General features: G+C 45.9%; 1 protein-coding gene across 2 annotated transcripts in view; it reads right to left on the bottom strand.

The window, feature by feature from the left end:
* moxd1 (monooxygenase, DBH-like 1) overlaps positions 1 to 15,519 on the bottom strand; it is a 91,483-nt gene that overhangs the window by 56,221 nt on the left and 19,743 nt on the right. The window contains exon 2 of one of the 2 annotated variants that reach the window (XM_078542091.1): positions 7,232 to 7,381. The exons of the other annotated variant lie outside the window; for it this stretch is intronic. Coding sequence (XP_078398217.1) covers positions 7,232 to 7,381 — 150 coding nt within the window. The remainder of the gene's footprint in view (positions 1 to 7,231; positions 7,382 to 15,519) is intronic. 2 annotated transcript variants of the gene reach the window in all.

Genomic DNA, 15,519 nt, shown 5'->3' on the forward strand with positions numbered 1-15,519 from the left:
ATGGTGGCTATCATCCTACCAGTGCTGACCTCGGTGCATTGGCATGCCGACATTATTACCTCAGACTGAAGGTGGACTGACTCCTCCATCGTGCGTTGCAATCTGAGGAGTGCAGTGGACATCCCATCCCGATGTTCCTGAGCTTGCCTTTGCAGCTCCAGCAACTGAGGTATGACTGAGTCCAGAGACTCCTTACCTGACTCAGACTCAGCAAATTGCTATCCTCCAGCAGTCCTCTGAGTGCCGGAAACCTGGCAAGTCCCTGCCGCTGCCTGCTGTGGACCGGACAGTGCGATATGCTCACCAGATTGTGATACTGAGGCTATTCTAAATGGGACCCCACCGAGATGCTTGTCTCTGCACTGGTGGGAGCTGTGGGTGAGCGCTATGACAGGTCTTCAATCAGGTTCTTCTTCCGAAGTGTCTTTGGGGCTTGAGTCGAGGACCTGCCTCGTGGACCCTCTCAGCTTCTTCCCAGATGTGCCTGCGAAAGCAAGGACAGATAATTACCGTGTGTCAGAGGACTGTGGAATAGGGGAACTCACACATAGCATTGCTGTCTGATGGATGTTGCACTAGATCCTAACTTGGTTGAGCACCAGTGACCTCACCATCAGCACAGGAATGGTCCACATCTTCACTGGCCAGCTGGATGATTCTATTTTCAAAGCCTGTGAGGACCTTGATTTCAGGCATTCCTCCACCAGTCTGCGACATCTCCCTTGTGTTGTGTGCCAGCTTGTCCTGCATGAAGACAGATGGAGAGAGTGTAAGCAGGACACCTGCCAGACCAGGTGAAAAGGACGCCTGGCATGTGTGGTGGTGAGTGATGCCATGGATTGGATGAGGACATGATGTGCATGACAGGTGAAGGTGTGTGTGAGTGAATGGTGATGTCCCTTGAACCGGCAGTGAGTGAGGGCCCTGTAGTTGTGTGATGGATTTGTGAGCATGTGAGTTGGGAGTGATAAGAAAAGTGACTTACCCTGATGAAACAGATGAGATCATTCATTCTTTTTTGGCACTGGGTGGCTACCCTCTTTTTCAGGGTGTTGGACGCCGCTGCCACCACCTCCCATGCTGAATTGGTGACCTTGCTTGCTGGTCTTCACCAGAGTGGGGGTGGAGGACTTCACAGCAGGCCTCCACTGCGTCCGAAGGAGGCGTCGCTAAATTTGGAGGCAGCATGTTCCTCCCTTTGGCAGCCATGACTTTCCAGCAGTTTCCGATCCCTTAGAGAGTGCTAACTCTGTGCAGGGGCGGCCTTTAAATATGGCGCCCAGAATACTGACGGCCTGAGGTAATGGGGCGGTAGGCGAATCAGAGGCCGCCCTCCAACGATCCAGTGTGTTTCCTGTGAATGTATTATTCATGAGGTGGGATGTGCCAAGAATGGGACAATATGGTGTGAAACGCCGCCATTGAGGCCGGCAGGTAAAAGGTCCTTTTTCCTGCCTGCTATCACACTTTGTACAAATATGGGACGATTCCGCCCTAGATCTAGAAGCTGAGAAGAAGCAAATACACAGTTTCTGCAGCTGTTGCTGTTAGTTGAAGATAACATTGGTGGATCTGCACCAAACAGACCGAGTTGAAAAGGTTCTGCAGATGTGTGCCATTTTTGGTGAAGACTATGCCCGTGGAACTCAGGTTAGCTGTGCACTCCTATTGGCTGAGGATCAGGCTAGTTCTTAGGAGAGCAGCTAAAATTCTTCACAAGGAAGACAGAGTTTTGAAGGACTTTTATGACTGAGATTGATAACATACATGCTGGGTGAACTTTTGAGCCAATTCGTAATAACTGGCCTGTTTTTCATTTAATGTGTAGTTTATAGTATACGGGGATATATATATAGTATATAGGGGGAGGCAATGGCATCGTGGTATTGTCACTGGACTAATAATCTGGAGACCCAGGGTAATGCTCTGTAGACCTGGGTTTGAATCCCACCATGGCAGATGGTGGAACTTGAATTCAATAAAAACCTGAAATTAAAAGTCTAATGATGACCATTGTCAATTGTTGTAAAAACTCACCTGCTTCAATAATCTGAAAGAAATCTGTCGTCCTTACCTGGTCTGGCCTACATGTGACTCCTGACCCACAGCAATGTGGTTGACTCTTAAATGCCCTCTAAACAAGGGTAATTAGGAATGGGCAATAAATGCTGGCCTGGCCGGTGACATCCACATCCCTTGAGCGAATTTTTTAAAAACTGCAACTTGCCTGTGATTTCATGTTTAACTTATGTTGATTGTGGGTTTGAGGGTATGGGTGGTTTAGCTAAGATAGTATTTAGCTTGCTTTGGTTGGCTATTGTATAGTGAAACTTGTACCGCGATCAAAACAATGCAAATAGCAACACTTCTTTGCACTGTTCCTCTGGAGCACTTATGTGACACCTTGCTGAATAGGTGTCACTCTATTCGACCAAACAAAAGTAAAATACTTTGGATGCTGGAAATCTGAAATACTCCGCAGGTCAGGCAGCATCTGTGGAGAGAGAAATGGAGTTAATGTTTCGGGTCAACGACCTTTCTTCTGAACTTCTAATTAAATCGTTCAGCTTGAAGCTTCAGCTGCACTAAACAAATCTTCATTCCTCACTGGAAGTGGAGATTGCATGTGCATGATAAACATTAATTGCAGGACAAGGTAGCAAACAATAAGGGGGAGTAAACCTGCATGAGAGGAGAGTTGGGAAACTTTCTACCCTGAAATGCATTTTTGGGATTGAAAGCATACAGGAACAGAAAGGCAAAATTTGGAGGCCACCTTCAAGCTCTTGGCACAAAACATCCTTTACTTATTAGACCTTCTCACCTGACTCACTTATACTCACATAGGCTCATGCACGTCAGTACAGGCCTATTTGACCCACATTTTTATGATGTAATATTTTAAGAGGTGTTTTTAAACATACATTCCTAGTAGTAAAAAATAACATAATATCCAATAGCAACCAACAAGGTGCATGAAACTGTCACAAACACAAGCATAAACATATACCATTGCCAATAAAGGAGCAAGAACTTGTTATGTAAATGTAAGTTCTTTCCTTCTTGTGGCCTGGAAAACAGGCATTCATCTGCATGCATGTCAATGGAGTGGAACCCTTTGTGACTCTTCAATGGCATCAAATTTTGTGTAGTCCAGAAAGCCATATTGGACCCAGGGACAGCCTGGACTTTGGGAAATCATACATTCCAAAAGAACTGCAGTGCTCTATTATTTTCCTGTCAATCTTCCAAGGAGAAAGTACTGAAGGTGTTTGACCTGATGAATAACACATTTCTCAGCTGCTTACTATATCTGTGCTCTGTGGATCGACTGAGTTGTTTGGAAAAGGCCAGATGCACATCATATCACTTTTCAGATTACCATCACAGACATTGGAAAGGCTGCCTCTGTTGATCATCGTTTACTATTCACATTCCAACAAATGGTGCAGCTTAAAGCAATGTTATCATACAATTGACTTTAACTCGGTCACAGCAACAAATGAATTCAAACCCAGTTCTATACATAGAAATGATGTTCTATTTTATTTGAATAAAATTGTTGCAACTGTGCCTCAGGGAGTTTTTACTGTGCGCACCCCATGCGCATGCGCAAACTTCAGCGCTCGTGCTCCTCCCACCCTCACCCCAGCAGCGCTGAGTGCTGCAGCGCCTGTTTCATTGCTGACTGGCCGTTAATTGGCCAGCCAGTGTGAAATTGCGGTCGGGGCCCGATGGCAGGAGGCGGTTTGTTTCACGTCCGCTCCCGTGCCCGCCCAACGAGAGCAAAACTCTGCCCTATGTGCCAGCCTGTCTAGTGCAAATCGAAGAGACTTGCTGACGGTCAGACCAGCAAGCTCTGATAACTGGTAAAAGCAAACCAACTTATAGTTCAACACAACAGTCACATACTGTTTATTTTCAAAGCCTTAATAACTACTGTAAAAATATATACTGTGTTACTGTAACTAACTCTGTATTTTTATTGTTTAATAAGTGTACTTGGCAGTTAAAGCAAAGGTCAAAGTGTTGTGTAGTGAAATAAAGAGGATGATAAAATAAGTAGCTGAAAGAAACTGATAGGGATTTTCTCTTTAATCCAGGGACGTGCTATGAATTTTATCCAGATACCTAGACAAGTGGAAATATTTGCTGAAACAAAGAGCTGGATTTCATACTGCAAGCTGGAGGTTTGAAGGTGGGGTGTGTGGAGGGCGGAGTGGTCATGTAAAATCCAGTGAGTGACCATCCCCTTGACTACCCGCCCACCCCATCTATCTGAAATGTTATGGGGGGACTGGTAGGCATCCAGTGGCCCACTCACCCTTGGGCCTATTGAGACCCTTAATAGCCACTAAATGGCCTCATCCCAGTGCCGCTGTTATTTTACCCATGGAGCGGGTAGGCTCCATGCCAGTCAGGAAGCCCGGCAGCATTAGCTGAGGGTTTGAGGAACCCCTTTATGAGTCTCTGGGCCCATTGGAGGCACTACACACCCCCCCAAAGTCATCCCCCTCCCCCACCCCCCCGCCCCGGCCTCTTGAATCTGGTTCCCCTACCCACCAAAGTCTTCGGCGAGACCCCAACCCCGAACATACTTTGGCTCAGCATTGGGGACTGCCTGTAGTCTTAGCAGTGGCCACCAATCACAGTGGCACTGCTGAGACTAAAGAGCTACCAGCCACCCAATTGGATCAGCTGTTGGGATTGTGGGCAGGCCCCCCACCCCCAACTTCTTAGCATAAAATCCAGCCCCTAATATGCTATATCACACTTGAGACATGAGTGAGACATAGAAGCCAAAAGCTTGAGTGAAAAATAATAAAGAAATCCAAATACATAACAGCTCAAGACTGACTCTCCCAGTGAAACAAAGGGTGGAATGTTAATGGTGGCATGCCCAACACAGAAATCTGTGCCACCTCCATTCACTTGCTTTTCCCCATTTGCCAAACGATTACAATTGAAATTTAAAGTACCGGTGGTGTGCACAGGAGACACACTTGATTCCGCAGCAGGGGAAGCTTTTGATTGGTGAAACCCGCCATCAGCCAATGATGCTGCAGCAATGGGTGGGCTGTAAAACAGCCTCGTGATCAAGGAGGGAGGACTCTGCATCAGGGCCAAAACTTTCCTGCCTGACTCCATTGCAATTAACATAAAACATGGTGGGAAGATGGTGGCCTAGTGGTAATGTCACTAGATTAGTAATCCAGAGGCCCAGGCTAATATTCTGGGGGTATGGGTTCAAATCTCACCATGGTAGATGGTGGAATTTGAACTAGTAAATCTGGAATATAAAGTCTTAGTAATGGTGACCGTGGCCTGAGTTTTTCGCTTGTAGGGCACGCGCGATCAGCGGGCCCAGGAGTGGACAGTAAACAGGCCCCCGGCTGTGATTTCATGCTGGTTGGCCAATTAACAGGCAGCCAGCGTGAAACACACGCTGAGAAAGGCTCAGCACTGCCGGTGGGGGCGGGAAGAGGGCGGGTGCTGACGTCACCTTGGGCACTGGTGAGCACTTCCACTGAGTTTCCTGAATGTAGACAGCTGCCTTAGGGAGCTGCAGACCTCCACAGAATAAATGAAACAGCAACAATGCTGCAAAGTATGTCTATGTGGCACAATCAAGCATCTGAAAGCATACCTCATTAAAAAACAGTCCCCAGATATCTCTTTGTATTTTTTATTTCCCCACGGAGATTTTATCCCCCACAGAGCGAGGTTTGAGCAAAAATGTAAAGGGCGCCTGGCCGATTGGCCCATCCGCCAACCTTAAAAGTGGACAGGCCACAAAAAATCGTTTTCATTTGCCTCCTTAATGGGCTTAATTGTTGACGGGCGTGCTTCCAACAGTGCGCATGACCGCTGAGCAAGATATCGTGCGAGTGCTCCATGACTTTCGGACACTCGCTCAAAGTCATCTTGCGCTATTTGGTGGCTGGACACGTCGGGCGTGTGCCTGCCCACGGGACGTTAAATTCTGGCCCATGAAACTATCATCGATAATTGTTAAAAAGCCATCTGGTTCATTAATGTCCTTTAGGAAAGGAAATCTGCAGTCCTCACCTGGTCTAGTCGACATGTGACTCCAGACCCACAGCAAATTAGTTCACTTTTAATGGTCTAGCAAGCCACTCAAGGGCAATTAGGGATGGGCAACAAATGCTGGCCTTTCCAGTGACACTCACATCCCATGAAAGAATTAAGAAACACATCTTGAGAACACAAAGGTGGCAGTTTTTAAATTTAAATTTCACTTTTAAATATTTCACATTACTTTGGTCTTTATTCATGAGCGCATCATCATTATTTGTTGAGACTAGCTTAGTCAGAGAGCGAAATGCCACGGCTCATGGTTGGCATGCATTGATAGTTACAGGGTAGTAAGGGGATATTTCCTTTATTGTGGAAGAAACAATGTGTTTTTGCATTCACTCGTAACTGAGTGTATATGTTAGAGTTCAGTGTTGTACTTGCCACTCTGTGGGATATGGCTGAACTTTCAGACTCAGCTGGTCCTCCCTTCTATGCATTGTGAAGAACATTGTCCAAGATCGCTCTCAGTGGGGATAATTGAAATGAAGTAGGTGAAATCAAAGCCCTATAAGGACTTGGCCAGCCAACGCCCTGAGATGGACCCACATGTGGACTGTACTGACTCCACCCTTTGGGCCCCTTATTCTCTCACCTTGACTGACTGTCCTTACTACCACCGGGCCACACACAAGATGCCAGGCTCTTCCCACTTCATTCCTCCATGCCCCTGACCTACCCTCTGTCCTCCCTTGGATCTCTATTCCACTCCTCCAGGCACCTGAAACCAGTCACCCCACACACTACATTTTCCACTCTTCTAGGCTCCATAAAATTCCTCCCAAAGTCTGTGAAAGGAGGAATCCACATATATTCCCTGGTAGACATGCAAGTGTTTGTACATATAGCCACGTAGATAAAAACAGGTATGGGCAGTCCTCGTCTGCTTCAAACTGGCTTATGAGCGCATCCTTTCATCCTATCCTTTTTGCCTCCAAATATGCAAATAGAACCTACCTTTCAGTCAATATTAATTTTAAAAATAAAAAACAAACAGCAATGAAAAATCTAGCAAGATTTAAGTGGCTGGTCTTTGTTAACTATTTTAAATGGGAACTTCTACCAGCAGAATATGAAATCTTACTATCAATTTCCCATCTATAGCACCAGAAAATTGCAGAATGAAAAATCATACCGTTATAATCTTGTCTTTATTGTCACATGAATTCAAATCTCGTGAGAAAGCGATGATTGTGTGTGTATTATTTTCCATGCCATACTCAAGGCGATAATCCTGACGGTGGTCCTCATTCAGCTTTCCATCGAAGTTCAATGTATTATAATCCTATTAGAATAGAAATAAGATGATGGATTGCAATATCATGGATTAATTCTGTGGAATCTCACATTTAGGACAAAATCTATAATTATGCTGCAGCTTTTATAATCTAAGTGATCTGATGCTTTCACTGGAGAATGGCACTTGTAGGGTGCGCCCCTTTGATCTGCTGTGCACGTGTTATGGACTTGATTTTCCAGACAGGTTTCTCATAAGAAACAGTGCACTTTATTTACAGGGCTTCAGCAGCAGTTACGTGCTTCCATCACACTCCACAACTAGACAAAACCACGCACCCCCCCAAGGTTACCCGAGCTTAGGGCTGATTCGTTCACACTGTCACGTGATATTACACAGTACAATAAGTCTTAAAGCTACACTTACCACATTCCTCCCCCTTTTTTTTTACAATTTATATTCACAAGAACAACTACATTCATGACATTATAAATATATACATGGGTTATGAAATTATAAATTCAATCTCTCAGGTGTTTTTTGATCCATAAGACAATAAGACATAGGAGCAGAAATTAGGCCATTCGGCCCATCGAGTCTTCTCTGCCATTCAATCATGGCTGATAAGTTTCTCAACCCCATTCTCCCGCCTCTCCCCGTAACCTTTGATCCCCTTACCAATCAAGAACCTATCTATCTCGGTCTTAAATACACTCAATGACCTGGCCTCCACAGCCTTCTGTGGCAATGAATTCCATAGATTCACCACTCTCTGGCTAAAGAAGTTTCTCCTCATCTCTGTTCTAAAAGGTCTTCCCTTTACTCTGAGGCTATGCCCTCGGGTCCTAGTCTCTCCTACTAATGGATCCGGGTGGAATATCGTAGCTCCACGACTTTAGAATCTCTTACTGAATCTTCATTTTCTGGAACCGCAGCAACATCAGGTACCTCCTTAGGCACAGGCAGTTCCCTTAGGCACAGGCAGTTCAGTGTTATCTACTCTGACAGAGACATCTGGTATGTCTATCCTTGGTTGATCAATCACAACGGGGACCATAGGTTCTACAATGGTTACAGGTGGAGCAGCGGCTTGTTGGGGTATCTCCCTTCTTCTCAAATGATCAATGTGTTTTCAGGTGATCCGGTCCTCCACTTCCACATGGTGTGATGATGGTCTGGCCACAGAAACTATTACACTGGGTAACCAACTTGCTTCACCACTGAAGTTTGGTACAAAAACTGTTTCACCTACAGTAAGTTCTCACTCTCGACTATGCAAATCATGAGTCATTTTTTGATTCCCTTGACTGTTCTCTATCTTCCCCTCCAAACTGAGAAGTACCAAGTTTAATCTTGTACGAAGGCAGCGCTTCATAAGTAATTCTGAAGGTGTTGAAACCGTAGTAGTGTGGGCCGTCTGAATCATAAACAGGAAATACTGGAAAAACTCAACAGGCCTAACAGCATCTGTGGAAAGAAAAACAGAGTTTAACATTTCGAGTCTATATGACTCTTCTTCAGAGCTAAAGAGAAGTAAAAATTTGATGATATTTATTCTGTTTGAGGGGGCGGGGGGAGGTGGAGCAGGTGAAGCTGGATAGAAGCCAGCAATAGGTGGGGATAAAGGAGAGATTGACAAAGGTGTCATGAACAAAAGGACAAAGGGGTGTTAATGATAGTGGTTCTGGCTAATGGAGGTGCTGATGGTGGCATTAAGGTCAGAAAGCAGGATGTGATAATAGCAGGACAAGGGTAAGCACTCTGGAAAGAACAACATGAACAAGTGACAGATGGCCCTTGTGTGGATGGGGTGGGGGGAGGAGACGATGGTGGGAAAAAAAATCGAAAATTGGGTAAAAGGTAGGGATAAAACAATGAATAAAAATGAAAATAAAAATAAAAGTAAGTGGATAAAAAATAGAAATAAAAAATAAAAATGAACTTTGAAAAAAGGGGATAAAAAAGGGGTGAGGGCGGAGGAGAGAGTTCATGGTCTGAAGTTGCTGAACACAACGTTAAGTCGGAAGGCTGTGAAGTGCCTAGTCGGAAGATGAGGTGCTGTTCCTCCAGTTTGCGTTGGGCTTCACTGGAACATTGCAGCAGGTCAAGGATGGACATGTGGGCATGAGAGCAGGATGGTGTGTTGAATGGCAAGCGACAGGGAGGTCTGGGTAATGCTTGCGGACAGACTGAAGGTGTTCTGCAAAGCCGTCACCCAGCCTGCGTTTGGTGTCTCCAATGTAGAGGAGACCGCATTGGGAGCAACGAATGCAGTAGACTAAATTGAAGGAAGTGCAAGTGAAGTGCTGCTTCACCTGAACGGAGTGTTTGGGCACTTGGATGATGAGGAGGGAGGAGGTAAAGGGGAAGGTGTTGCACCTTCTGCAATTGCATGGGGAGGTGCCATGGGAGGGGGATGAGGTGTTGGGGGTGATGGAGGAGTGGACCAGGGTGTTCCGGAGGGAACGATCCTGACAGAAGGGGTGAAGGAAGATGTGTTTGGTGGTGGCATCATGCTGGAGTTGGCAGAAATGGCAGAGGATGATCCTTTGAATGCAGAGGCTGGTGGGGTGAAAACTGAGGAAAAGGGGGACTCTATCATGGTTCTGGGAGGGAGAGGAAGGTATGAGGGCAGAGGAGATGGGTCAGACACAGTTGAGGTCCTGTCAACTACAGTGGGTGGGAAACCCCTGTTAAGGTTTATACTTATTTTTATTTATTTTCATTTTTATTCATTGTTTTATCCCCACCTTTTATCCCATTTTCAATCTTTTTTCCCACCACCGTCCCCTCCCCCCACCCCACCCCCACAAGGGCCATCTGTCACTTGTTCATGTTGTTCTTTCCAGAGTGCTTACCCTTGTCCTGCTATTATCACATTCTGCTTTCTTACCTTAATGCCACCACCAGCACCTCCTTTAGCTAGTACCACCACCATTAACACCCCTTTGTCCTTTTGTTCATGACATCTTTTTCAATCTCTCCTTTGCCCCCACCTATCGCTGGCCTTCTACCCAGCTTCACCTGCTCTACCCCTCTACATAGTAAAAATTTCAGCACATTTTTACTTCTCTTTAGCTCTGAGGAAGAGTCATATGGACTCAAAATGTTAACTCTGTTTTTCTCTCCAGAGATGCTGTTACACCTGCTGAGTTTTTCCAGCATTTTCTGTTTTTGTTTCAGATTTCCAGCATCCGCAGTATTTTGCTTTTATCTTAGAGTGGAGGGGTCATCCATTGTCTTTTTTGAACCATCTTCCATCTTGTCTTCTTCTGTCTACAACAGAGTTTAGTCTCATCCTTCATTTTGACTTCACAGTCAGCCAGATTTCTCTCATGCAAAATCTCAACTTGGTTCCGTTCAGGGATTGAGATATCTAATGCTTCATCACCCACTTGCATTTTGGAAAGTTCCACGACTTATCCTTCTAAAGCCTCTTTTGTTTCACTCAGCTAATTCTCCAGCTCTTCTGTCTCCTTCTTGTATCTGCTGGCTTCCTCCTGGAACCTTGAACATTGCTGTGTCTTCTCTGCCAACTGGTTCTTCAGATTGTTCAGAGTGACGTTAAATTTATTCTGCTTCTCTTCGTAATTTTCCAGAGGTACAAACTTTGACCTGAGGGATACTTATAGTGTGTGAAGGTCTTTCGACAGGTTTTCCTTTTCTTTGTGAAGGTCACTTGCTTCGTCTTGAATTCTGTAATTCAGCAGAGTCTCCTCGAGTTTCTTCTGCAGTTCTTCCATGCTGCTGTTTAAGACAGTCTTCATTTCCTCAGGTTGCTGAATGGCTACACACTCCTTTCGTACCTTAAACAGGTACAGTGGTAATACCTTTCACTCGTATGGCTTCACCAGTTTTCAATTTGGCTGAAGTCTGCTCCATATTCAATTGTTGAGTATCCATGTTTAAATATTTGAATGTGCGCTCTCGCACTACAGTGGTTGAAGCACCAGTATCCACTTCCATAATCAAAGGTTTTCCATTGACTTGCACAGTAACAGTGATTGGCTTTATTTTCCCTATTTTCACATTAAGTAGAGAATAAACATCGAAATTAGTGGTTTCTAGTTCTTCCACATTATGTACCTCAATCAGTTTAGTTTGCTGCCTGGGAGTCTGTCTCAATCTTGCTTTACATTGCGTCAGTGTGTGCCCTCTTCTATGACAATAATGGCACTCCACCTCTTTAAAGCGGCAAGTTTCAAGGATATGGTTACTTCCACATCGGTAACAATTCAATTTCAGATTTGCTGCTGAGCTGTCTCCTATATATTTTTTAAAAATTTTCGGTTATCAGCAGCTGTCTCCAGCTTCGTGGCTGACTCCCTCATTTTCACACCACGCCCAGTGGTCTGTTCCAGTCCCAACTGGCAAATGGCACCATTTTGTACACTCAATAAGGCCTGCAAATCCCGCTCGGCACTTTCCATCGCAAGTGCTATTTTCAATGCTCTTTTAAAATCAATATTTACTTCAGCTAAAAACTGTGGTTCAACAGCATCATCGTGCACACCGCAGACCAAGCAATCCTTTAACATATCGTTTAGGGTCTCCCCGAAGTCACAATGTTCAGTTAGTTGTTTCAACTTCACCACATATGGTGCTATGGTCTCCCCTGGGGCTCTTACTCTTGAATTAAATTTGAACCTCTGCATGATTACAGAGGGTTTAGGTTGAAAATGACCCTTTACGAGGCCTACCAATTCACTGAAGGTCTTCCAATCGAAGCATTCGGGGCTGTTAAACAATGGATTAAATTAAAAATTTTACTCCCACAGATGCTTGAGAGAATTGTTTCCTTTTTTCCTCCTCTGTTATTTCGTTTGCTTGGAAAATAAAACCGAGGCGTTCCATATATTAACTCTAACCCTCTGTGGATGAGTTGAAGGGGTCAATTCCGCCAAAAAGTGGCATACCTGGAGAGTATATTTTCCTTTTCTTCTGTTTAAAACAAGGTACTCACATTGACTGGGCAAGGGACAGCGCTGGAACCAATTTATCCTTGTTGCCAGTTGTTGTGGACTTGATTTTCCAGAGAGGTCTCTCATAAGAAACAGTGGACTTTATTTACAGGGCTTCAGCAGCAGTTACATGCTTCCATCAAGATCCACAACTGGACAAAAACTCCCACCTAAGGTTTCCTGTGCTTAGGGCTGATTTGTTCACATTGTCATGTGATACTACACAGCACAATAAGTCTTAAAGCTACAGTCACTACATGCCTTAAAGCTACAGTTACTACAGCATGATTTCATATCAATTAGAAATAGTGGACCACAAAACATGTGTTGAATGGTTACAGTCTCTACAGATATACTTCCTGGATCAAGGAAACACCCATGGGGCAGAATTTTCTCTTTGGCGAGCGAGGGTGGGCCCGCAAGCCCGACACGTAAAATGACACGTGGCGATGTCGGGCATGTGTCCCGACGTCATCGCGCATCATTCCAATCTTCCATTCAGCGGGCGCGTGCCAGAGACAGCTGTGCGACCGCCAAACTGTCAAAGGCCTGTTAAGGCCATTAATAAACCAGTTAAACTAATTGACAGGGCTGCCTGTCCGACCTTAAGGTTGGTGGGCAGGTGAAAAGCCCAAGCAAAAGAGTGCAGGCCCCGACTCTCCCTCCTCCCCCCGCCCGCACTGGTAGCACTGAGCACTACCAGGCGCGCGTCACGCTGGGCGGGCCCTTAATTGACCCGCCAATATAAAATGACAGCATGCCGCCGATCACGGGCGGCGATCGGCTCTGCGCCTGCCCGCGCCCACTCCCGACTGGCCTGCCTGACAGGCAGAAGATTCTGTCCCATGGAGTCTAAGCTGTTGGACTGTTGGACACAAGGAGGGTGGTGATGGTGGGGAAATCAAAAGCAGGGAGATAGGAAGGCTCACAGGTATGAAACATCTTGAAGGGGAATGAATGAATCAATTTGCTGTCCATTATTTTTATCAATTAATTAAATCCCAGGTCACATTCTGTCTCCTATTATGGGTCCTGCAGGCACTGGTAGGAGGCTGGTGGAGGTTACGGGGGTTGGTGGAGAAATGAGATGGGAAGGCAGGTTGGCGTGTCCATCACTTTCGCGTCACCATGGTGGTTTACCAGTGGCAGGGAAGGTCGAGGATAGCGCCCCCAACCAGAGGCCCGTGGACCCAATTAGGTGGCCAATTAAGGACCTCTTCCCGCTGCTACTGACATTTTACCAGCTGTGGTGGGGGCCGTCCACCACATGGGCAGAGCTCCTGTTGAACACCGACACTGTAGGCTTGGGGAACACTCCTAATCGAGCACTCTGTGACCATGGAGGGGCCCCTGGGCAGCAATGGCCACGCCTGGAGCAAAAAACTCCTCTTCCCTCACCAACCACCCACTTGCCCCTGGCCGAGACTTGCCTTACTACGAGGGCAATGTCCACTGCTACGTCCTCTTGGCTAAGTGCAGTCCCAGCAGTGGCCACTGATCCTGATGATGCTGCTGCAACTAAAGGGCTGCCGGACCTCTAATTGGCCAGCAGCTCTTGGAGGCAGGCTTTCAGCTTTTAAATGTACAGGAGGCCCGACAGCAGCTCATCAGCTGCAAGAAAGGAACGAAATCCAGCCATGGCGAGGTTTCCCCTGAGCTTTCCGGGCCTCCTTGGACCATCACCACCCCCACAAAATCCAGCCCCACAGCTCCTAAGGTTGTTGCACATTTGGTGCATGAACAGTTTGTTTTTATATTCAAACTATCTACTCCAGGCTTGTCCAAGCTTTTCGCTCGGGGGCCACATTTCCATTTTTTAATCACTCAAAGGTCCAATGAGCAAATTTCACAAAGATTAGGTTTGGCACAACTTTAAACTGCATTTCAAAAAATAAGCATTAAGGAAAGAAACAATTGCTGAGCAAAAATAAAGCAATGTCATAGTGTTAAGTTGTTAAGTTAAAAAAAAAGAGTATTTAATAAAAATGACCAGAATGTGAGATGATTAGAGTGTGCATGACAGGCTCATACCTAGGCTCAGGGTCTCTCACTCACTCACTCCCTCACCCACTGTGAGCGGGTGAGTGTGTGTGTGTTGATTAGTGGTGGTGAGAGTGAGTGAGAAGCCTCAAACTGGGAGTAAAGCAGACACATACTTAATCTCCCACACATCTTCAGCTGCTTCATCAATTAACTTCCTTCAATCATAAGGTCAGAAGCGGGGATGTTCACTGATGATTCCACAATGTTCAGCACCATTTGTGACGACTCAGATACTGAAGCAGTCCATGTCCAAATGCAGCAAGACCTGGACAATATCCAGGCTTGGGCTGACAAGTGGCAGTAACATTCATGCCACACAAGTGCCAGGCAATGACCATCTCCAACAAGAGAGAATCTAATCATCACGCTTGACATTCAATGACATTACCATCACTGAATCCCCCACTATCAACATCCTGGGGGTTACATTGACCAGAAACTATACTGGATTCACCATATAAATACTGTGGCTACAAGAGCAGGTCAGAGGCTAGGAATCGTGCGACGAGTAACTCACCTCCTGATTCCCCAAAGCCTGTCCACCATTTACAAGTCGGGAGTGTGATGGAATACTCCCCATTTGCCTGGATGAGTGCAGCTCCCACTCATGAAGCTTGACACTGTCCAGGACAAAGCAGTCTGCTTGAGTGGCATCCACAAACATTCACTCCCTCCACCACTGACACACAAAAGCAGCAGTGTGTACCATCCACAAGAAGCACTGCAGGAAATTCACCAAGGCTGCTGAGACAGCACCTTCTAAACCCACGACCACTACCATCTAGAAGGACAAGGGCAGCAGATAGTTGGGAACACCAGCACCTGGAAGTTCCCCTCCAAGACACTCACCATCCTGACTTGGAAATATATCGCTGTTTCTTCAATGTCGCTGGGTCAAAATCCTGGAACTCCCTTCCTAACAGCACTGTGGGTGTACCTACATCACATGGACTACAGCGGTTCAAGAAGGCAGCTCACCACCTCCTTCTCAAGGGCAATTAGGGATGGGCAATAAATGCTGGCCCAGCCAGCGAAGCCCACATCACGTGAATGAATAAAAGAAATGCTCACGCTCTCACTCGTACACGCACACACACACTTACACAGTCACTCTCTCACTCCCCCACACACACACAAACGCTCACTCTTTCACTCACACACACACACCCTCACTCACTCTCC

This window comes from Cetorhinus maximus, chromosome 5 (genome assembly GCF_964194155.1).
Source record: "Cetorhinus maximus chromosome 5, sCetMax3.hap1.1, whole genome shotgun sequence".
NCBI classification, from domain to species: Eukaryota; Metazoa; Chordata; class Chondrichthyes; order Lamniformes; family Cetorhinidae; genus Cetorhinus; species Cetorhinus maximus.